Genomic DNA, 20,218 nt, shown 5'->3' on the forward strand with positions numbered 1-20,218 from the left:
GCTGGGCTGGGCTCTCACGTTCCTCTCCTAGCCCCACTTTCCTGAGAGTAAGCCCCATTGACTATAATGGGACTTACTTCTGAGTAGACACGCCTAGGATTGGGCAAAGTGGCTACTAGTCACACTTTCTTCTGAAATACAGGAGCAGGCAATTGTGGGGGGAATGTGAAGCAAGTGATTCTGGACCTTTGGAAGGTGTGGACCAGTGAGGGAAGGGATAGTAGGAGAGGTGCTAACTGCAATTATGAGATGAGGGGGGAATGTGCCTATGGGAGGGGGTGGGTGGGGGAGAGGAGGAGAGAGAAGTGCCAATTGCCTGCTCATGTATTTGAGAAAAAAGAGTGCAACCAAAAGCCCAATCCTAGGCATGTCTACTCAGAAGTAAGTTCCACAGGCACATTCCCTCCCCTCCCCAAGTCTTTGGCTGCAATCCTAACCACACTTTCCTGAGAGTAAGCCCCATTAAACAAAATAGGACTTACTTCTGAGTAGACCTGGTTAGGATTGTGCCCTTTGTCATGCAATGGTTTAATTGTATTAATTATATTAATTAAAAATTAATTGTAATATAGCAATTTAATGTAAGTAAAAAAACTGGGAGTGTGCCTTGACAATTTTAGTGCCTTGACAGTGTGCCTGAGCTGAAAAAGGTTGAAAATGGCTGGATTAGGCAATGATACTTTTAGGTTGGTTGTGCCAACCACAGGTTAGACATGCCATCCTGATCGCAGCAATTTACAAGATAACAATGTGGCATCACACAGGACTTTGCATGGGAGAAAAACTTCTCTTCCCTTGTGTCACTTACCCCAAACCTGATTCAGCCTTCTGGTCTGGGGTACGCTCCTTTGAATCCCTCCACCCCAGGTTGCCCTTGAGGGCCACCTCCATGATTAGGCCAGTTGGTTGGGTCGGAGGAATCCCTTGCATCAGAGATGCTGCAACATGGAGGTTTCAGGAGAGTCAAAGATTTTTCACACAGAAAACACGTATTCCAATGAAAGTGCCTTTTAATAAGCAACACATGAAAGCACGTCAAAGTTCCAAAGTGGGCTGAGAATTCTCACAATTATATGAGGAAAAGGAGCCAAAAGAGATACAAGAATTGGGAGCTTTTAAAATTTGTTAAGAGAGTTTCACCGAATTTGTCTCAACTCCCTGGCTCAGTGAGCAGATTTGTACAAAACTTGCTTTCTTCTGGCTACTACTTTCAACCTGTTTCCTGTTCCTATGGGAAGCCCAGATATTAACTCAGAGTTAAGTTCAGTCCAAAGTAACTAAAATGATAATACATTTTAAGAGGAGAGTAGCAGTCATCCATAATTTGCCAAGTTCCAGAAGGGGGGGGGGAGAGACAGTTTGCAGTGAAAACTGGCAAAACCACTGTTGGTGGGGGGGCTTTGCAATACTTTTGATCCCAATCACAACCTTCCCTTGTGCTAGTTTCGGTTTTTAAAATACTGTGGTTCCTGAGTGCAGGACTAGAGGCAGTGAGGTGAAACTATGGGGAAGATTTAGGCCACACATGGGGAAGCATTTCGTAATTAGAAATTTCCTAACTCAGGCAGGTGCCATCATGGGAGATTTCCAAGCAGAGGCTGGATGCCCGCCCCCCCCCCCCGCCAAGGATTCTGTACCAGCTGCCTGTATTGAGCAAGGGTTGGACTAGATGACCTCTAAGTTCCCTTCCACCTCTAGTATTCTATGATTCTAGACCTCACATTGAAAGGCAATGTGAGCTTTATAAAAACTAAAAATATTACATGGGCGAGGGGACGTGACTGGGATAAAATCTATGGCAGAGGCCAAGTATTTTAAAAGAGCTTGCAAATTAAGCAGCAAAATGCACTGGCGCCCTTCAAACTGCAGAACTGTGGAATTCCTGATTGCAAGAAGGAGGAGCGTATTCTTGCCTCAACATTTCAGATGCAGTCATCACTGGAACATTTTTTTGTCTCGGGCAGGGAGACATTCAGCGCACTGCAGGAAAGTGCAGGGAAGAGCTGCTCTTTGGAGCTAGATGGAGACACTGTTCTGGACCTCTGAGGGGTTCAGGTAGAGGTAGCCAATGGGCAGCGTCCGGTTTCTCTCCTCAATCTCCTTAGAGATCTCAGCCACACGTCCCTGGAAGGCTGCAATAAGCTTTTTTGGCTCTCCCTCTGTGAAGTGCTCCTCAGGGTAATAGCCCAGGGGTCTCTGGAAGGAAGGAAGACACACATCACAAGAGAATGCAACTGAGGGAGAGACTCAGCTCAACTTCATTGTGTTACTGTGGCTCTGCTGTTGTCACACAGTATATGGTTTCACTGATATTGCTTTGCTTGTCTTTTTATTTTGTATTGTTTAGCTCTATTGTTGCAAACTGCTTTGAGCATTTATGGTTATGGGAAGGCAGAGACCAAAACATTACATGAAATAAAGTTAAATAACTGGCTACATCTATGTGAAGCTGAAATAAAGCACAACTGAAAAAACGAACGTTACAAAAACGAAACTTGTAAACTTAAAAAAAAAATTTCAAATCTGCTTTATGAAATTCAACTTTGGGAACTGTGCTTTTCAAGAGACTTAAGCCTAATTATTGATGAATCTTACAGCAACAATGTTGACCTCATTAACATCATTAAGGGAACATTCATATAGGAAATAATTTTTTTTAATGGTTAAATTTCCAAATTTAACTGTTCCTTGTTAAATCCAGAAAGGCAGAAAACCAGAGAAAATGTTCCCTTAACATCATTAATGGCAGCAACTGTTACCCTGCACATGCCCGATCTCGTCTGATCTTGGAAGCTAAGCAGGGTCAGGCCTGGTTAGTACTTGGATGGGAGACTGCCTGGGAATACTGGGTGCTGTAGGCTTATACCATAGTCTTTCGAGACTGAAGGTTGCCAACCATTTTAACATCATTAGTCATCCTTCTATAGTCATAATCAAGAAGACACAAAAATGGATGTTCCACTGCAGAGAAGTTAACAAGTGGAGGACCTAACACAGTAGCATAGCCAGAGGGGGGTGGTAGCATGGTAAGTACTGCAGGTGCCACAATGCGCTTTGTAAGCAGCTCTTCCCACTTGCCATTAGAGCCACTGGGGCAGCAATGGCACTGAGCGCCTGTACACCCCGCCGTTGCTGCCCCAATTGCTCCAATCGAGAGTGGGAGGGGCCGTTTACACAGTGCATTGCGGCACCTGAAGTTCTTACCACACTCCGCAGCTATGCTACTGACCTAACGCACTTTGGCAATCAAGAGTACAGAACACAAGGTGTGTCCATTGTTATGGATTAATTAACAGGAGGATGAAGGTGTGATCTTGTGGGTGTGTATGGCACACGTCCCAAACAAATGCAAGCAGAATGAAAAATAAAATTGTGCTCACTGGCAAGATATTTTGACATGTATATCTCTGAGGTACAACTTGAGAAAAAGGTGTGAAGTATCCACTTGACTTGGATTGGCTTTGTACTACCAGTTTAATCTGGAATTGCTCACTAACTAATTTCTTCTGGAGACTGTTGTTCTTCAGAGAATGTTGTTGTCAAGTAGTTACCTTCCTCTGTGCATGTGTGTTACACTGTGCTTTTCCAGACTTGATTTGTTTCACTTTTCCTTGTTTGTATTATAAATTTAGTGCCACAAGTCAGGTCCGAACACCATACTAACCACGATTGACTGCAGTAGCATAGCTAGAGGGGGTGCAAAGCACTGAGTTTTGCACGGCACCTCTGTGTGCAAAACCTAGCGCTTTGCACCCCCTCTAGCTATGCTACTGGTTGACTGGCAAAGTGCAATAGAGGTTTCTCAGAAGCTTTAATTAGAAACTTCTAATGACTTTTGCACCCAATTGCTTCCTGTTCAGTATCGCTGAAACACAGGTGATAAGTTGCCCCTTACTGGCCATGAGACAGAGAGAGAGAAAGGAGGAAATTAGAAATTAAAGCCCTTCCTCCTTCCCAAAAGGTAACAGGAACTGGTCAATTAAAAGGTGACTAAGAGATTATTCATCAGTAAGACCATAGTCATGCTGAACAGGAAATAATAAAAGAGTAGGCATTGCTTGGAAGAATCACTTAGGAATGCAGGAGAAGGCCTTTGCTTAACAGGATTTTCTTTGGAGCCAGCATTACAGCAAGAGTTTGGCCATTGGTGAATAACACAGCACTACATCAAGTGTCATATAGAGCCATCAGTTTGAACTATGCGCTCATCTGATGGTATGAAAGCGGAGCCTCAGCTATGTCCTTGTGCAGAAGCAATATGATGCTTTAATGTTTTGGTGTTAATTTACACAGGTCACAGAATTCAGCTTTTTTAGTGTAGAATTACAGTGTCTTGTCCAAGTTCAGAGAACACACCTGCCTTGCTCAGGGACAAATTCATCACTGTGTTGCCCATCTTGGTGACTGCCCGTTTTTCCAAACTCTGCCATCCCACAATCTCCTGGGCATACAGTACTCACCAGGTCCCCAGGCTCATAGCTCACAATCGAGAGCAGTAACAGAAGAGCGCAGGTGGAATTGACTTCAGGGAGTGTGTCCAAGATGCTTCTCAAGGTGGCTTTGCCCTTCATCTTTGGCGGAGGCTGCCTCAAGGTGGCTGGTGTGTTGGGCATCCAGGCAGCAAAGTCAAACTGTTGGCACACACCCAAAAAAGAGTTCAGGGCTGGCATCTGGTGGGGGCAATGGGAAGACCAGGCGGGAGGGGGTGGGGAGTCCAAGTAACCTGAGTTAAAAGGCACGGGGGTATTTCCTAGTGATCTCTTCCTACTTCTGTTGCTGCTTGTCGTATACTTGTCTTACTCTCCCAGGGTTTTGGGGTGCTCAGAGTTGTTGGTTCTGAACCCTAGAGCCCTCAAAGATCCCTGTTTGGTAGTACTGCCACCACCCTGTAAGAGCCAGTGCCTCAGTCCAGGGATACTGAGACCCTCCCTTGTAGGCACTGAGCACTTTCTTTACTTAAAGTCTCAGTCCTCAAGTCACTAGTCCACAATGAGGATTTTTGGTAGCTTGCTGAATGGCTAGGCAGGATTCTGAACCTTTTTCCCCAACAGACAATGAACCAACATGGTAAAAGGGTTTTTACTTTATTAAGTACATAGGGTTACAAAAAGTTACAAAAGGCAGCAAATGCTAGAGGCATAAAAACTTCTAGAAAACATATCAGCATAAAATAATAAAGCTAACTGGCTATCTCTATTATTTCCTAACTCTCACCTGGGTCAGCTTCTTTTGTAGATCCTCAGTTACCTAAGAGGCCACATGGTCCTGGCGGGGCAGGATGTGCACCCACCATCTATCTCACCAAGAGACAAAGACCAAAGACCCTGTCCTCTGGAAGTGGGGCTGGATGCTCGCCCTCTCAGCTCTTCCCTCCCCCCTGGAGATGTACAGCTGCATTCCATTCTTGATGGGCATCTTTCTGGCTGCCTAGGTGCTACATTATCACCTTCCATTGAGTTGTAAATTCCTAGCAGCTAGGACTGCAAGCCCCTTGCAAGCCCCTTCTGTCTTACTGGGTTACTTTGGTTCAGGCTTTGCAATGCTACTAGGCCTGTACTGCACATATTCATGACACTGCTTTTTTGGGTTTTACAGCTGTGCTATATTTTAATATGCTCCTATTGTCATTTTCAATGGTCTTAATAGTTTTAATGTTTTTGTTCTGATTTTTTTTGGTCTGTTTTATTCTTTGTTGTAAACCACTTTGAATATTAGGGAAAGCAATATATAATTATTTTGAATGAATGAATGATCCAGTGGCATGGGCACTTTTGTTCTTGCAGGGGGATTGGCTTGCTTGCCTGCTTGCTTGCTTTAAAAAACAAAAACAAAAAACCACACACCTGATTCTTAACTTGCATCACTTCTTCAGATCATAATGTGTGTTTTAGAGCATGAGTCGGTCCCTGCTGGATCAAACCATGGGTCCACACTGTCCAGCTACCTGATTAGCCAGGTACCTCTGGGAAGACTGTGAGCAGGGCATGAAGTGAACAGCCCTCTGTGTTCCCTGGCACCTGATATTCAGAGGCAGACTGCCTATAAATGCTGAAGCTCCATTTAGCTTTCATGACCTACAGCCACTGAAAGGCTCCTCTTCCTTTGTCTAATCCAGTGTTTCTCAAAGTTTGTCCCCCACTCTACCACTTCACCTGGTCCACCTATTCGAAGTACCACCAGAAGTAACTGGCGATGACATCACTGCCAGTTACTTCTGGGTTGGGAGGCCAGATGCGAAGCGACATACACCAGTAAGAAGTTCAGGATAGATGGGAGAGCTTTTTGAGCACGGAAAAGCATACTTTGAAGCTCTGCCTGTTGAGCCGATTCTCCTACTGCTGTTGTGTTCCTGGGCTCACTGCCAAGAGGCAGGTTCCAGTGGTCCAATGAGTATCACCAGATACCACCAAGTACCTGTGATACCACCAAGTACAGGTGCTACCTGTACTTGGTATCAGGGTTTAGAAACACTGGTCTAACCGCCTTTGGAAGCCATTCTAAGCCAGTTTCAGTCACCACTTCCTGTGGCAGTATGTTCCTTAGACTATTCACTTGTGCAAAAGAGGCCTTTCTCCTGCCTGTCCTGAGCCCATGAGTTGCACTGGGGTGAGGCTCTGCTCTAGTATTATGAGGGGAAAGGAATAAGAACATAAGAACATAAGAACAGCCCCACTGGATCAGGCCATAGGCCCATCTAGTCCAGCTTCCTGTATCTCACAGCGCCCCACCAAATGCCCCAGGGAGCACACCAGATAACAAGAAACCTCATCCTGGTGCCCTCCCTTGCATCTGGCATTCTGACATAACCCATTTCTAAAATCAGGAGGTTGCGCGTACGTATCATGGCTTGTACCCCATAATGGATTTTTCCTCCAGAAACTTGTCCAATCCCTTTTTAAAGGTGTCTAGGCTAGACGCCAGCACCACATCCTGTGGCAAGGAGTTCCACAGACCGACCACACGCTGAGTAAAGAAATATTTTCTTTTGTCTGTCCTAACCCGCCCAACACTCAATTTTAGTGGATGTCCCCTGGTTCTGGTATTATGTGAGAGTGTAAAGAGCATCTCCCTATCCACTCTGTCCATCCCCTGCATAATTTTGTATGTCTCAATCATGTCCCCCCTCAGGTGTCTCTTTTCTAGGCTGAAGAGGCCCAAACGCCGTAGCCTTTCCTCATAAGGAAGGTGCCCCAGCCCCGTAATCATCTTAGTCGCTCTCTTTTGCACCTTTTCCATTTCCACTATGTCTTTTTTGAGATGCGGCGACCAGAACTGGACACAATACTCCAGGAATATTTCTTCCTTGAGCAATCATCACTTAAGGTCATGCACACTTTCTCCAGAGCATGCATAGTTTTATAAACCTTGAATTTGTAATGATTTGACACTGACCTACAATGAGTACAGACAAAAACTAAGGCCAGGAGGGGGAGGGGGGCTGAACAGGCCCAGGATCACCAGCTTTTGATCTCAGGGGTCTCCACCCAGTATCCTCTTCAGTTTCCTGAAATTTCAGGAGATGCTTTTCCTTGCTGCCCTGGTGAAGCATTGCCAGTACTGGGAGTGGACGTGGATCAGTACACAAGAGACAAAATGGAGCTCAGGAGGGAGGTGGAGAAAGAGGAAACCCAGCTCAAACAGGGTCACATACCTGCCCACTGTTGACAGCTGCATGCCTTGCAGAGCAGCAAAAGATGATCATGGTGAGGAACTTGATCAGCTCGGCTGTGGTTTCCAGGGTGGAAGGGATACCTGTTGGGGTTGGACAGGAAGTTGAGCTTTTGCTCCCCAATAAATAAGAGCTCTGACCTACGGGGTGGCAAGGGGTGTGTTCAGTTCTAGCTTATTTCTCCTGTTGTTTATGGAAGAGGAAGGAAAACAGGAAGGATAAGAAAGGAAAGTATATAGACAAGATGGTGGGTACATGCCTGAAAAGCACATCCCCACAGGTGGTAGGCAACTGCAAAATCCCCCTGCCCTCTTCAGGAAGGGCTGGTGGCACAACCAGGAGCACCAAGTGATGGTCAGGGGGTACTGAGGCACTTCCTGTTTCAGGTGCAGAATCCCTGACAATTCACAGTGCCCAACAAAAGGCCCCCTAATGGAGCTGACCAGTTCAAAAGGTCGATGACAGACAGTTGGAGCATTACCTGATGACTTCCTGCCCAGGAAAGCTTCCGTGAAGATTTCATGCACCCAGGCCTGGAGCTCGGGGTCGTTCTTCACAGCTGCGTCAGATTTGTAATACAACCCAACAATGCCGGAGACCAGCCTGACGTGAAGGGAACGAAGGATCGGTTCAGATACAACAAAGTGTAGTTCGCGCTAACAGCAGCTTAAACACCAAACTTTTATTCATGTTCCAGGTATAAGCATAGAACCATAGAACTTAGAACCTTAAAACCAGAAAAGCAACAAAGACATTTCATTCAAATTTCACAGGGACTGCATATAAACGAAAAAAGAATTAATCATTTAATACTTTCATAAAGGCTGGCATAAAGGCAGGCTGTGCAGCATGGCCTTTCCCAGTTTGAAGAGACACTTGGCCAACAGTCTGAGGCAAAGAGGCAAAGAAGGAAGGCCCATAGCCAGGGAGACAGACCAGGGACAGACTGCACTTGCTCCCAGTGTGGAAGGGATTGTCACTCCCGGATTGGCCTTTTCAGCCACACTAAACGCTGTGCCAGAACCACCTTTCAGAGCACGATACCAGAGTCTTTCGAGACTGAAGGCTGCCAACACAACTTTCATAAAGTATTAAATGCAGTGTGGAGACCAAGCATCATGGCAGTGGCAACCATCATAATGCAAAGGTTCTCTGAAATAGTCTCAGAAATTCAGCTGAATTAAACTGAAACTAAAGCTGAGGAAATAGCACATTCATTCTATACTGCAATTAGATCTGATGAACTGCTGCTAATTGGGCACCCACTGTAGTGGGAGAAAGGCAGGGTGAAAATGCAGGACACGCGGTGGGTGGGAAGGCAGGTGAGGCAGAGCCTCCCCACCAGAGCCCTTCGAAAAGCACCACCACTGTGTGAAGCACCCAAGCACCCACAGCCCATGCGCGGAGCGTGGAGAGCATGAAGAGTATGGAGACTGCGGGGCGTGTGGATTGTGGGTGTTTGGGGGCCTCACACGGCGGCAGCACTTTCTGAAGGACTCCAGTGGGGAGCCTCTGCCTCACCTGCCTCCCCTCCCATGCATGTCCCTGTATTAAATGAATAAATTAAACATGATTAGGCTTCGGTCCAAGTATTTCTTTTCAAATATTGTTGAAGGTCTTGCTATTCCTCTTGCTAATACACAAACACAGGTATTAAGAGAACGTCTTAACTAAAGAATATTCAGATATTGTATAGATGACAGGGGATCTTTCATGGCCTCTCTTAATGGGTTCCGTGCCAATGACTGGCGATCCAATCTTGATCTAATTCCCTTACTCAACCTGGGACAAGCCCAAACACAACTTCCTCTTGAAATCCTTATCTGTTAAAACAGAAACCAAGAGAAATTTTCCTGGGATTAACTGTCATAGGAAACTGAGGAAATACATTCCGTAACAGCAACAAGGGGCAGGATAACTGAACTTTCCTCCAACAGATCTAGGTCAAGTCTTTACAGGAATCAATGATAATGCTCTGCCTTGGCAATTAACTTCCAAGAGATGCCAGTCCACATTCCTGCTATCCCAGTATAAGGAGGTATTGCAGTAAGCGAATCCTCCTCTCCTTGGTCTAGAAATAGTGTTAAAATCTAGACCTTTTGCCTTCCCAAATAAAACTATTCATGGATACAGCTTCAATTTCCTTTATTCTCTGTTGATGTTATTCAGGGAGCAAAGCCAGTGAACCAGCTGCTTGGCAATTTGAACTAAGTTCTGCAGGGAGCCTCACTGGATCCAACAGTGGTGTAGCCAGAGAGGGTGCAAAGCACTAAATTTTGCAGGGATTCTCACTGCAGCGTGCAAAGGCTCCCCCTCTTCTCTGAAGCCATTCCAGGCATACGCCTCTGTTTTGCTCCCACCGCCTGGAATGGCTCAGAAGGGGAGGGGAAGGGGCCCCTTGCACACTCCAGTGAGGCTTCCTGCAAACTTAGTGCTTTGCACCCCCTTTAGCTACGCCACTGTTAGATCCAAAGACTTCAAATCCACTGTTTGTCTCAGTTGCCACCTGCCAAGAAGCCTCACTTGTGTAGCGCAGACAAGACTTCAGGGGAGTCCACTAAGTAAACAGAGCTTGCTGGGATGCAGAGAAAAGAAATTCATATAGACTAATTTGCATGTTGTGCATTAAGCGTAATTGTTTTATAATAATCATAAAAGGTAATGTATTCTTTGTCTAGGTCTAGGAAAATGAGGGACTGCTGAGCCCAGACGCAGGCCCTGAAAGTGCTAGAGTCCTCTTTGTGGATGGACAGGATGAGGCTGCCTCTGATGGCTTCCAGGATCAAAATAGAGAGCAAGAGCAGACGCTTGGCTACCCTGTTGCAGACAAGATTCAGATGATCCTCTGCAGCTGGAGACTATCAGCCCGGTGGAGACTAACACCTGAGAAGGGGACTTATCAAACTGCCTCTCTAAATGGCTTCGTTGGGTGGAGTGTTCCCTTAAGAACATAAGAACAGCCCCGCTGAATCAGGCCATAGGCCCATCTAGTCCAGCTTCCTGTATCTCACGGCGGCCCACCAAATGCCCCAGGGAGCACATCAGATGACAAGAGACCTCATTCTGGCGCCCTCCCTTGCATCTGGCATTCTGACATAGCCCATTTCTAAAATCAGGAGGTTGCGCATACACATCATGGCTTATACCCCATAATGGATTTTTCCTCCAGAAACTTGTCCAATCCCCTTTTAAAGGCGTCTAGGCTAGACACCAGCACCACATCCTGTGGCAAGGAGTTCCACAGACCAACCACACGCTGAGTAAAGAAATATTTTCTCTTGTCTGTTCTAACTCTCCCAACACTCAATTTTAGTGGATGTCCCCTGGTTCTGGTGTTATGTGAGAGTGTAAAGAGCATCTCCCTATCCCCTGTCCATCCCCTGCATAATTTTGTATGTCTCAATCATGTCCCCCCTCAGGCGTCTCTTTTCTAGGCTGAAGAGGCCCAAACGCCGTAGCTTTTCCTCATAATGAAGGTGCCCCAGCCCCGTAATCGTCTTAGTCGCTCTCTTTTGCACCTTTTCCATTTCCACTATGTCTTTTTTGAGATGCGGCGACCAGAACTGGACACAATACTCCAGGTGTGGCCTTACCATAGATTTGTACAACTGCATTAAACTATTAGCCATTTTGTTCTCAATACCTTTCCTAATGATCCCAAGCATAGAATTGGCCTTCTTCACTGCCGCCGCACATTGGGTCGACACTTTCATCGACCTGTCCACCACCACCCCAAGACCTCTCACCTGATCTGTCACAGACAGCTCAGAACCCATCAGCCTAGATCTAAAGTTTTGATTTTTTGCCCCAATGTGCATGACCTTCCCCTTCCGACCTTCTGGGCCACTGTTGTGTCTCATTAAATGCAGCCTTAGCCTGAGCGGATGAGCAGGGGTGTTTCGCCCCCAAGCAAGACCTGTTGCCATATTTCAGGCAGCAAGGCTGGATTCCACATTCTCTGCCTCTTCTTCTCAAGTGCCTGGTTTAGCAGTCTCTTAACACATGTGGGGAGGTTTATAGCTACAGAAAATCAGGCTGGGAGCTCGGAGCTGCTCTTCCAACTCCAAATGTACATACAGAAATGGTTGCAATCAGGGTTCCACTAAGCTCGACTCTCACTAGGCCAAGCTCCACAGAGCACAGAGCTCAGCAACCTAGACCTCTTGCAGGCTGCAACTCTGGCAGGGCAGCTGCTTCATTTTGGGAGCATGGGTATGCATGTTTGCATCTACACCCATCACCCAGAACGATGCATGTCTATCCCCTTTCAAACACAGAGCCCAGGGCCAACTCCAAAGACTCACGTCTCTATGGCGGTCCAGATCTTCATCCCATCATCCCTGTAGTAAAAATTGGGCAATGACATGACTCCTCTTTCATTGAGATCATCAGGGAGGCAAAGGGAGGTATAGTTGGAGGCCTGCACACCTTTGGCCAGCAGTTTCAACATCCCGTCACGGCCTGTGGCAGTCGCCTACAGAGAAGGAGACAAGAACTCGGAGATGACAAAGGCTGGATTCCAGTTTATTGCACACTCTTTGGTTTGATCCACTGAAATCCATGGGGGCAGATTACTTTGCTGTAACCTGCTTGACTCTTCCCACAGTTGGGGAACCCCGTGCCTTCATGCCCAGAACCAGAAACTGTACCCTTTGGTTCCAGTGATGGTTTCTCAGATGGTCAGCCTGGGCTGCCACCCCTGGGCAGGGGGAGATGCACTTTACACCCTTTACTGGTCATTCTTCACCCTTCACTCTGAGCCTGTCACCACCACCCTCTAGCCCAGGGGTGTCCAAATTTTTTGGCAGGAGGGCCACATCATCTCTCTGACACTGTGTCGGGGGCAGGGGGAAAAAAGAATTAATTTATATTTAAAATTTGAATAAATTTCCATAAGTTTACATAAATGAATATATTAAAGATGAACTTATATAAACGCTTGAAGGTCTTGCAATAGCTCAAGCTTGCACAAAGCAAGGCTGGCTTTCCCTTTGCTGCCACTACTGCATCACAGATATGAAACAGCAAGCAGCGGAGAGAGCCCTCATGCCACAGCTCACGCGAGAGGTCAGTCGCCCTCACGCTGAGAGAAGTTGCATTGAGCCAGTGCGGGCTTCAACAAATCACTGGAGGGCCAGAGGCTCATTGGAGACTGGGGGCCTCCCTGAGGGCCGCATTGAGAGGCCTCGAGGGCCACAAGTGGCCCCAGGGCCGGGGTTTGGGCACCCCTGCTCAAGCCCAGTACAGCTGGAGCTGCACTGATGCATTTCCCTACCCCCTTATTTCATTTCTGCCACGCAGACTTCCTGATTTGTACCTCCTGATTTGTTGAAACAGACTGCCCGAGGAAGGAGTGAGGTGAGTGGGTAGGGAAGCAGACTGACACCGCCTGCGCCACCTCTCCCACCCCCCAAAAAAAACACACATGGAAAGCAGCAGGCTGCTTCCCTGTCCACTCATGTTGCTCCTTCCTTCCACAGTCCCTTTCAATAAAACAGGAGGCACTGGGCGCTCCCAGGGTGTCCTGCACTTTCTGTTTTGTTGAAAAGGATTGTACGGGAAGGAGAGAGCTGAGGTGGTAATGGGCTGGATGGTTGTTTTCTGCTTGGTTTTTTGAAGGGGGGTGTACACACATGCTGTGGTGACAGCTCAAGGGCGGCATCGGGAAGCTGATCATGTTGGGTCAGCCTCGTGGTGGCACTTTGTCCACTACAAGCTAGGAGATCTTGACTCCTCCTCATACGCCTATGAATTTCTCCCTTAGGTGTGCCATCATCATTCCGCTTCTGTGACCCACAATTGCAGGTGTATACATAGAATCATAGAGTTGGAAGGGACCTCATAGGTCATCTAGTCCAACCCCGTTAATGAACTGGGCTTTAATCCAAGTCACCTCAGCACTGCCTGGACAGGATTTTGCTTGTTTGGCTAGTTTCGTGGTGTGGGATTCGGAGCTGGGAATGCCCAATCCACCCCCTTTTGCCAATTCTTACCTCATCAAATACTCCTCCTGGCTGGATAAGTTTGCTGCGGGCAAGAGTGTTGATGTGGAGTGTGTAGCGGGTGTGGGGCAACAGGAGCTGTGCGGAGGCAAGAAGGACAAGACAAATCACAGGGCTGAGACTGGGCATCACTGTGGACGTAAAGTTAATCCTTCAACCTCTCTTACCACAAGCCCAAAATACACCAAGCAAGCATCCAAGATTTATAAAGGTGTGCAAAGTTTTGTTTCTGCTTTAAGTTGCACATAAATGTTCAGAATCAAAAGACAGAAAACCACAGGATTTTAAGACAAGAGAAAATGGATTCACTTGTCCACAGATCGGGTCCGCCCCCCCAACATGCCCCCCCTGCACACACCCCTCGCCTCCTGAAGGTGTGGGGGCATTCCCTTGTATCCGGAGTTTCACTTAACCGCGGGGTTCTGGAACAGAACCTCGCAGATACCAGGGCATGCCTGCACCCTCATTCCCCGAGTTACTGAGTTACAGATGTCTGAGGTATGGACAGCTGTGCTGATGTTTTCACACAGGTGCAGTAAGTCTTCTGGTGGTGCTTTTGCAATAGCACTGGGCTGGCAAGAACCAGATGTTTCATCTTAAGTTTGATTTGACTTGCATATAAACCCCTGGACCCTAAGTAAGAGACTTAAGTATTTTAAGAATCATGAGAACTAGAATCCTGGTTTGTTTGTTTTTTTAAAAAGAAGAAGAATGCTGGTATTTCACAAGCACCGAATATGCTTGTAAATTATACAAAAATGTCTGAATGAACCAGTGGGTTGTTCATCCACACATTATCACTTTCCATTGTTCAGGAGGGCCAAGAGGGCTTGGCATCCTTCTGGAACCTGTCTGGCAAAACCATTACCTTGTAGACAGGGTGGCACATGGGGAGATGGCGCAGGGTGGCCATGGCGTAGACCTCGCAGTGGAAGTGTGCTTCTAGGAGGTGGGTGTTGACCTCATGGACATGAAAGTTGGCCATCCTCACCCAAATCTTGGCAAGTATCCAGTCCCACTTGTTATCAGTAGGAAGGAAAATTGGACTCTCGGGGCCTGGGGTCTGGCTGACCTGGAAGGAAGAGATAACAAGGTTTAAGCAGTTTCATCCCTGCAGGGCCAAGAGCTGCCAGGAGAGGGCAGCATCTTCATTGGCATCCTTCACTTTCGGAAGACTCTGGTATCACACTCTGAATGGTGGTTCTGGAACAGAGTGTCCCCTCCAGTGCGCGAAGCCTGGGTAAAGTAGGTATGGAGGATAGACTGTTACCCATGCAGCAAATCTCCCCTCTCCACCTCGCTGAAATGGTCCAATGGAAAGGCAGAAGCCAATACGGCTGGTTCCAGCGGCGTCGCAGGAGTTGCCAGAGCGTGACTGTGTTCAGACATGAACTGCCTCAGGGACTCTGGCTCCGGATTTTGCCTCGAGGTTGACTCCTGAAGCCTTTTCCATAACTGGATGTAGCCACAAGGCAGTGGAGGTTTGGGATCAGAGTTTTCCTTCTCTCAGATGAGCTGCCTTCCCAGTCTGACAAGTCCCATCTACCCAGTGGTTGTTTAGTCGCCTCTTACAACAAGTACAGCCAAACTGAGGGCCTATTCTTATCCCCTAGCCCCCAGGGGTGCCCCAGAGGGCAGCAAGGGACTAGAGAACCTGCCAATAGCTCCATGCCAGAAGAAGAGGCTATGCATCCTTGTTGCTCAATGTCAATATACTTTGCCTTTAACCTGCTGGTCCTTGTTTTATTTTATTTGTTTTATTTTAACCAGTTCCCAGGCCTTTTGTAAGTCCTGCTGATGTGAAGTTTTGGTGCCATTTCTTCTGGGGTCCTAGAGGTGAACCTGACCTGCACCTGAGATTAGGTTGAGACAAAACTCCCTCTTCACCACAGATTCCTAAGTGAATTCTACTGGCAACTAAGGCAGGCTTTTAAAAGAACTAAACTTGCTAGAGCAAAGCATACAGCCCTTATCCAAACAGCTCAGCTCTGCAAGACCTCACCTTCTTTCACCGGGTCATTCAACCTAACTTTGCTGAACCTGAACTGCTAAGAGCATAAGAGCTCACTGGATCAGGTGAAAAGCCCATCTAGCCCAGTTTCCTGTATCTCACAGTGGCCCACCAGATGCCTCAGGGAGCATGCAAGACAACAAGAGACCTGTATCCTGATAGCTTGCATCTGGCATTAAAATGCGTAGTCAGCATGACTCAAACTGCTGCGTGGGGAAGATCCCAATGGATTTCTAGTCCATCGCCTTAACCACTTGGCCACGACTACTTATTAAGGAGTTTAGTTCTAAAACTTGCACAAGATTTGGCCATCTAGCAATTTATGATTTACTTTATTTTACTACCGTACTTAGATTGGGATGGCCCTTTTACAGTGTTCACATACATTACTATTACCACATCCCTGTAAATGAATCAGCATTATCATCCTCAGATTGCAGACGGATGACTGAGAGTGAGAGAGAGCATATTTGGAACCTGAGATCACAACCAATCCACAACTGATCACTGATCTCAACTGATTCACTAGCAGCTGCTCATGTCATGACCACACACTCTGTTTACCTGAATAGCCACAGGTACCATCTGTCCTTGAGGGTTGAGGTGCAGCAGGCAGAGAGGGGCTGACAAATACTGGGGTTTATCATTCAGTTTGCAGGTGGGGATGTCCTCGAGGATCTTGTAGTCCGTGATAAAGATGTTCCCTTTCTGGGGTGCACAGGGAAAGAGACAGGGGAGACAAGACGTCTGAGCCAAGTGAGGTGAAATGAATTGGTGCACAGCAGTGGTTGCATCTGTTCTACAGCATACACTTGAGCAAGGGAGTCACAGTTTGTGCCTGCAGCGTGCTCATTCCTCTCTGACAAATGGACAAACAAATGCCGATAACCACGGCAGGACTTGAACGCAGGATATCCAGTTTCTGGTCCACATCATCACCCTCAGCAGCAGGAGGAGCATATGCCTGTGAGGACATCTACTTCTAAGGAGGTGCTTCAGCTTGCTGCCTGAAAGGTCAAACCTGCATACCTACCAGTTGAAAAATACGTACCCCACCTATTTTGTTGCAACTGGTTCCAGCTGTCTACAAGTCTGAATGGTTTAGTGGGGGCAGTGGCATTAACTAGAAGCCCTGGCACCCAAAGGGGAGTTTCCACAGGAAAAAGAACAGGGGGTGCAAAGCCACCAGCACCTCTGCCTCTAGGGAGAACCTGGAAGTTTCCTTCAACATTGCAGGCCCTCCAGCACACAGCCTGGGCAGGTGCCCCACAAGCTCTGCCCTACTTACACCTCTGAGTGGGGTCATCGCATATGTATGGCTTACCTTCAGCTCCTCTTGCAGAGTGGTGGATTTTCCCAGGCAACCAGCCACCATCTCCGAGGTCACAGGGAAGTTGGCTGGGATTTCGGTGCATTTCCGGATCACCACAGGGTTGACTCCGTTCAGATACTGGTAGCCAAAGAAATCATCGTCCATCCAGTGCTCTCTGACATACTCTGTAGAGACAGGAAAGTAAGTGCCTGTTCAGTTTCCATTGGGAATGATATATCCACTTTGGGAATCATTTCCCAGTGGAAAGAGGAGGTGAAGAGTCCTGCATTCTGTGGCTGCATTTCATGCGATTTTTTTTTATTTAAAAGCAACAACAAGTAAATCTCTCCCCTGAGTTATTTTTGAGAAAAGATTGTGATTCTCCTGGGACAAATTCTTCTTAATCAGGCACTCCAGTGTGGTAAAACAGAGATATAGAACCCTGACATTTGTTCAGCTGCAAATTATAAAATGCTTCTTCTGCAGCTGTATCTCTAAAAGCTGTATCTCATGAGCTGTATCTCATTCCTGTATCTCTAAAAGCAGGAATGGCATTAGAAGAGAAAATGACAGGGTGAAAAGAAAATTCTGTCCACTTCTGTGTGATTTTTGTTTGTGTGTTTTACACTTCTGTACTGCAGTGAGTCATGGACTCTTCGCTCACAACAGGAGAGGAAACTGAGCGCTTTCCACATGCGCTGCCTCCGACATATTCTCGGCATCACCTGGCAGGACAAAGTTCCAAACAACACGCTTTACTCAGCGTGTGGTCGGTCTGTGGAACTCCTTGCCACAGGATGTGGTGCTGGCGTCTAGCCTAGACGCCTTTAAAAGGGGATTGGACGAGTTTCTGGAGGAAAAATCCATTATAGGGTACAAGCCATGATGTGTATGCGCAACCTCCTGATTTTAGAAATGGGTTAAGTCAGAATGCCAGATGTAGGGGAGGGCACCAGGATGAGGTCTCTTGTGAACTGGTGTGCTCCCTGGGGCATTTGGTGGGCCGCTGTGAGATACAGGAAGCTGGACTAGATGGGCCTATGGCCTGATCCAGTGGGGCTATTCTTATGTTCTTATGTTCTTATAACACAGTCCTGGAACGTGCTGGAATCCCTAGCATGTATGCACTGCTGAAACAGAGACGCCTGCGTTGGCTCGGTCATGTTGTGAGAATGGATGATGGCCGGATCCCAAAGGAGCTCCTCTATGGAGAACTCGTGCAAGGAAAGCACCCTACAGGTAGACCACAGCTGCGTTACAAGGACATCTGCAAGAAGGATCTGATGGCCTTAGGAGTGGACCTCAACAGGTGGGAAACCCTGGCCTCTGAGCGGCCCGCTTGGAGGCAGGCTGTGCAGCATGGCCTTTCCCAGTTTGAAGAGACACTTGGCCAACAGTCTGAGGCAAAGAGGCAAAGAAGGAAGGCCCATAGCCAGGGAGACAGACCAGGGACAGACTGCACTTGCTCCCAGTGTGGAAGGGATTGTCACTCCTGAATCGGCCTTTTCAGCCACACTAGACGCTGTTCCAGAACCACCATTCAGAGCTCGATACCATAGTCTTTCGAGACTGAAGGATGCTAACAACAACAGTGTGGTAAAACAGAGATATAGGACCCTGACATTTGTTCAGCTGCAAATTATAAAGTGCTTCTTCTGCAGCTGCATCTCTAAAAGCAGGAATGGCATTAGAAGAGAAAACAACAGGGCGAAAAGAAAATCCTGTCCATTTCTGTGTGATTTTTGTTTGTGTGTTTTAAAAAGCAATGACGTAAATTCATCCTCAGGTTTGCTGGGAGGAAATGATGTGTTAGCAGATATGTGGCAAATTGCCAAACCTCTGGGGTCTCCTCTGGGAATTGCCAAACCCGTCTCCTCTGGGGTGCCTGGCTGGCCCAGGATTGCAAACAGGAGACTCACCTGTGACTGGGGTTTTGTGGAACCAGAAGACTTTCCCGATATCATCCAGGTTCTCCCAAGACTCCTTGACGTTGGAGAAGCCTTTCAGCTGCATCTCGAGTCCCCTGAGACCAAAGCGCAGGAGAAAGCAACTTAGAAATCAGTGCCCTGCTCTCCACATATCAGCCAGACCACCACCACTTGTACATGTGGAGAGTGCAAGCAGATTCATAGGCATCTGTGGGGATGTGTTAACACATGTTACCTAATTACCTGTCTTGGACCCCCTTCTTTCCTCTCAAAGTAACATGTAACAGCCATCAATGCAGGACATAGAAAGGGGGGTGCAGAATAAAGACAGGCCAAGTATGAACTTAGGGGAGATGCTCCAGACTAACTGCCTTGCAAATTCTATAATTAACAGACCCCCTTCCTTTTCGCTGACGAGGTAACCAAAGTGCTTAATGTCACAAAATTCCCCTGCTGACAGCTAACAAAACCCCACACGCCAGACAATATGTAACCTCATAGCTGAAAATAGCCATAACAAAACATGTTTGCACAGAAAGACTGAAACCAGGATACTTCCCTGTTGGAAGGTGGGGGGCAAAAATCATCAGGAGGGCAATGGAGAGGGGCGGAGGGCGAGGGTGTGAGAAGGTCAGCAGAAAGTTACCAGGGAAGGTTAACACCCTTTTGGGGGGGACTGTGTTTTGAATGACAACTGAAATGTATAAAAGGAGGGTCCCACCCTTTTGACATTGCCTTTGAATCTGAGTGTGCAAACTCAGTCTCCACTTCTTAATTCACAGCCAACTGGTTTTGCAACACTCCCTCCCTCCCTAGGATAATATAAAAAGGCAGAGCTGAGTGTCACCCATATACTGATGACACTGCAGCCTGGATCTCCTGGTGACCTCACCAAGGGTTTTAGGTGGAGAGAACCCTGTGCGGCCCTGAAGTCATTTCCTATTAGTGTCACCCTCTGGAACCTCCTCTTCAGGTAGGACTCCACTGCAGGTAGGACTGGAGCTACAGTGCCCTCCTGGCCTAAGCCAGGGGGGCAGCTTAGAAGGAGAGCAGGGAATCAAACACCACTGAGAGAGAGGCCCAGGACCAAGAGACCCAGGACTGAGAGAGAGGCCCAGGACTGACAGCAGGGTCTCAAACGCCACTGAGGCCCAGGCCTCCTTGGTTCAGGTCTTGGTTCAGGTCACCACCCAGGGCCACCAAGGCAGTGCCAGGCTGGAAACCAGGCTGGAATGGGTCAAGATCTGAAGCAGACAGGACAGACACCAGATGCTCAAGCACCCTGCCCAAGCTGGG

General features: G+C 47.4%; 1 protein-coding gene and 1 pseudogene across 1 annotated transcript in view; one reads left to right on the forward strand and one right to left on the reverse strand.

The window, feature by feature from the left end:
• Positions 1-2,016: 2,016 nt before the first annotated feature.
• LOC136651052 (hydroperoxide isomerase ALOXE3-like) overlaps positions 2,017-20,218 on the reverse strand; it is a 29,141-nt gene continuing 10,939 nt past the window's right edge. Inside the window, exons 5-14 of the mRNA XM_066627122.1 lie at positions 18,914-19,017; positions 17,007-17,179; positions 16,247-16,390; positions 14,540-14,743; positions 13,663-13,749; positions 11,974-12,143; positions 8,151-8,272; positions 7,652-7,752; positions 4,461-4,631; positions 2,017-2,196 (exon numbers count right to left, since the gene is read on the reverse strand). Coding sequence (XP_066483219.1) covers positions 2,017-2,196; positions 4,461-4,631; positions 7,652-7,752; positions 8,151-8,272; positions 11,974-12,143; positions 13,663-13,749; positions 14,540-14,743; positions 16,247-16,390; positions 17,007-17,179; positions 18,914-19,017 — 1,456 coding nt within the window. The remainder of the gene's footprint in view (positions 2,197-4,460; positions 4,632-7,651; positions 7,753-8,150; positions 8,273-11,973; positions 12,144-13,662; positions 13,750-14,539; positions 14,744-16,246; positions 16,391-17,006; positions 17,180-18,913; positions 19,018-20,218) is intronic.
• On the forward strand, positions 2,745-2,861 carry LOC136654508 (5S ribosomal RNA; annotated as a pseudogene).

The sequence above is a fragment of the Tiliqua scincoides genome, chromosome 5 (assembly GCF_035046505.1).
Source record: "Tiliqua scincoides isolate rTilSci1 chromosome 5, rTilSci1.hap2, whole genome shotgun sequence".
NCBI classification, from domain to species: domain Eukaryota; kingdom Metazoa; phylum Chordata; class Lepidosauria; order Squamata; family Scincidae; genus Tiliqua; species Tiliqua scincoides.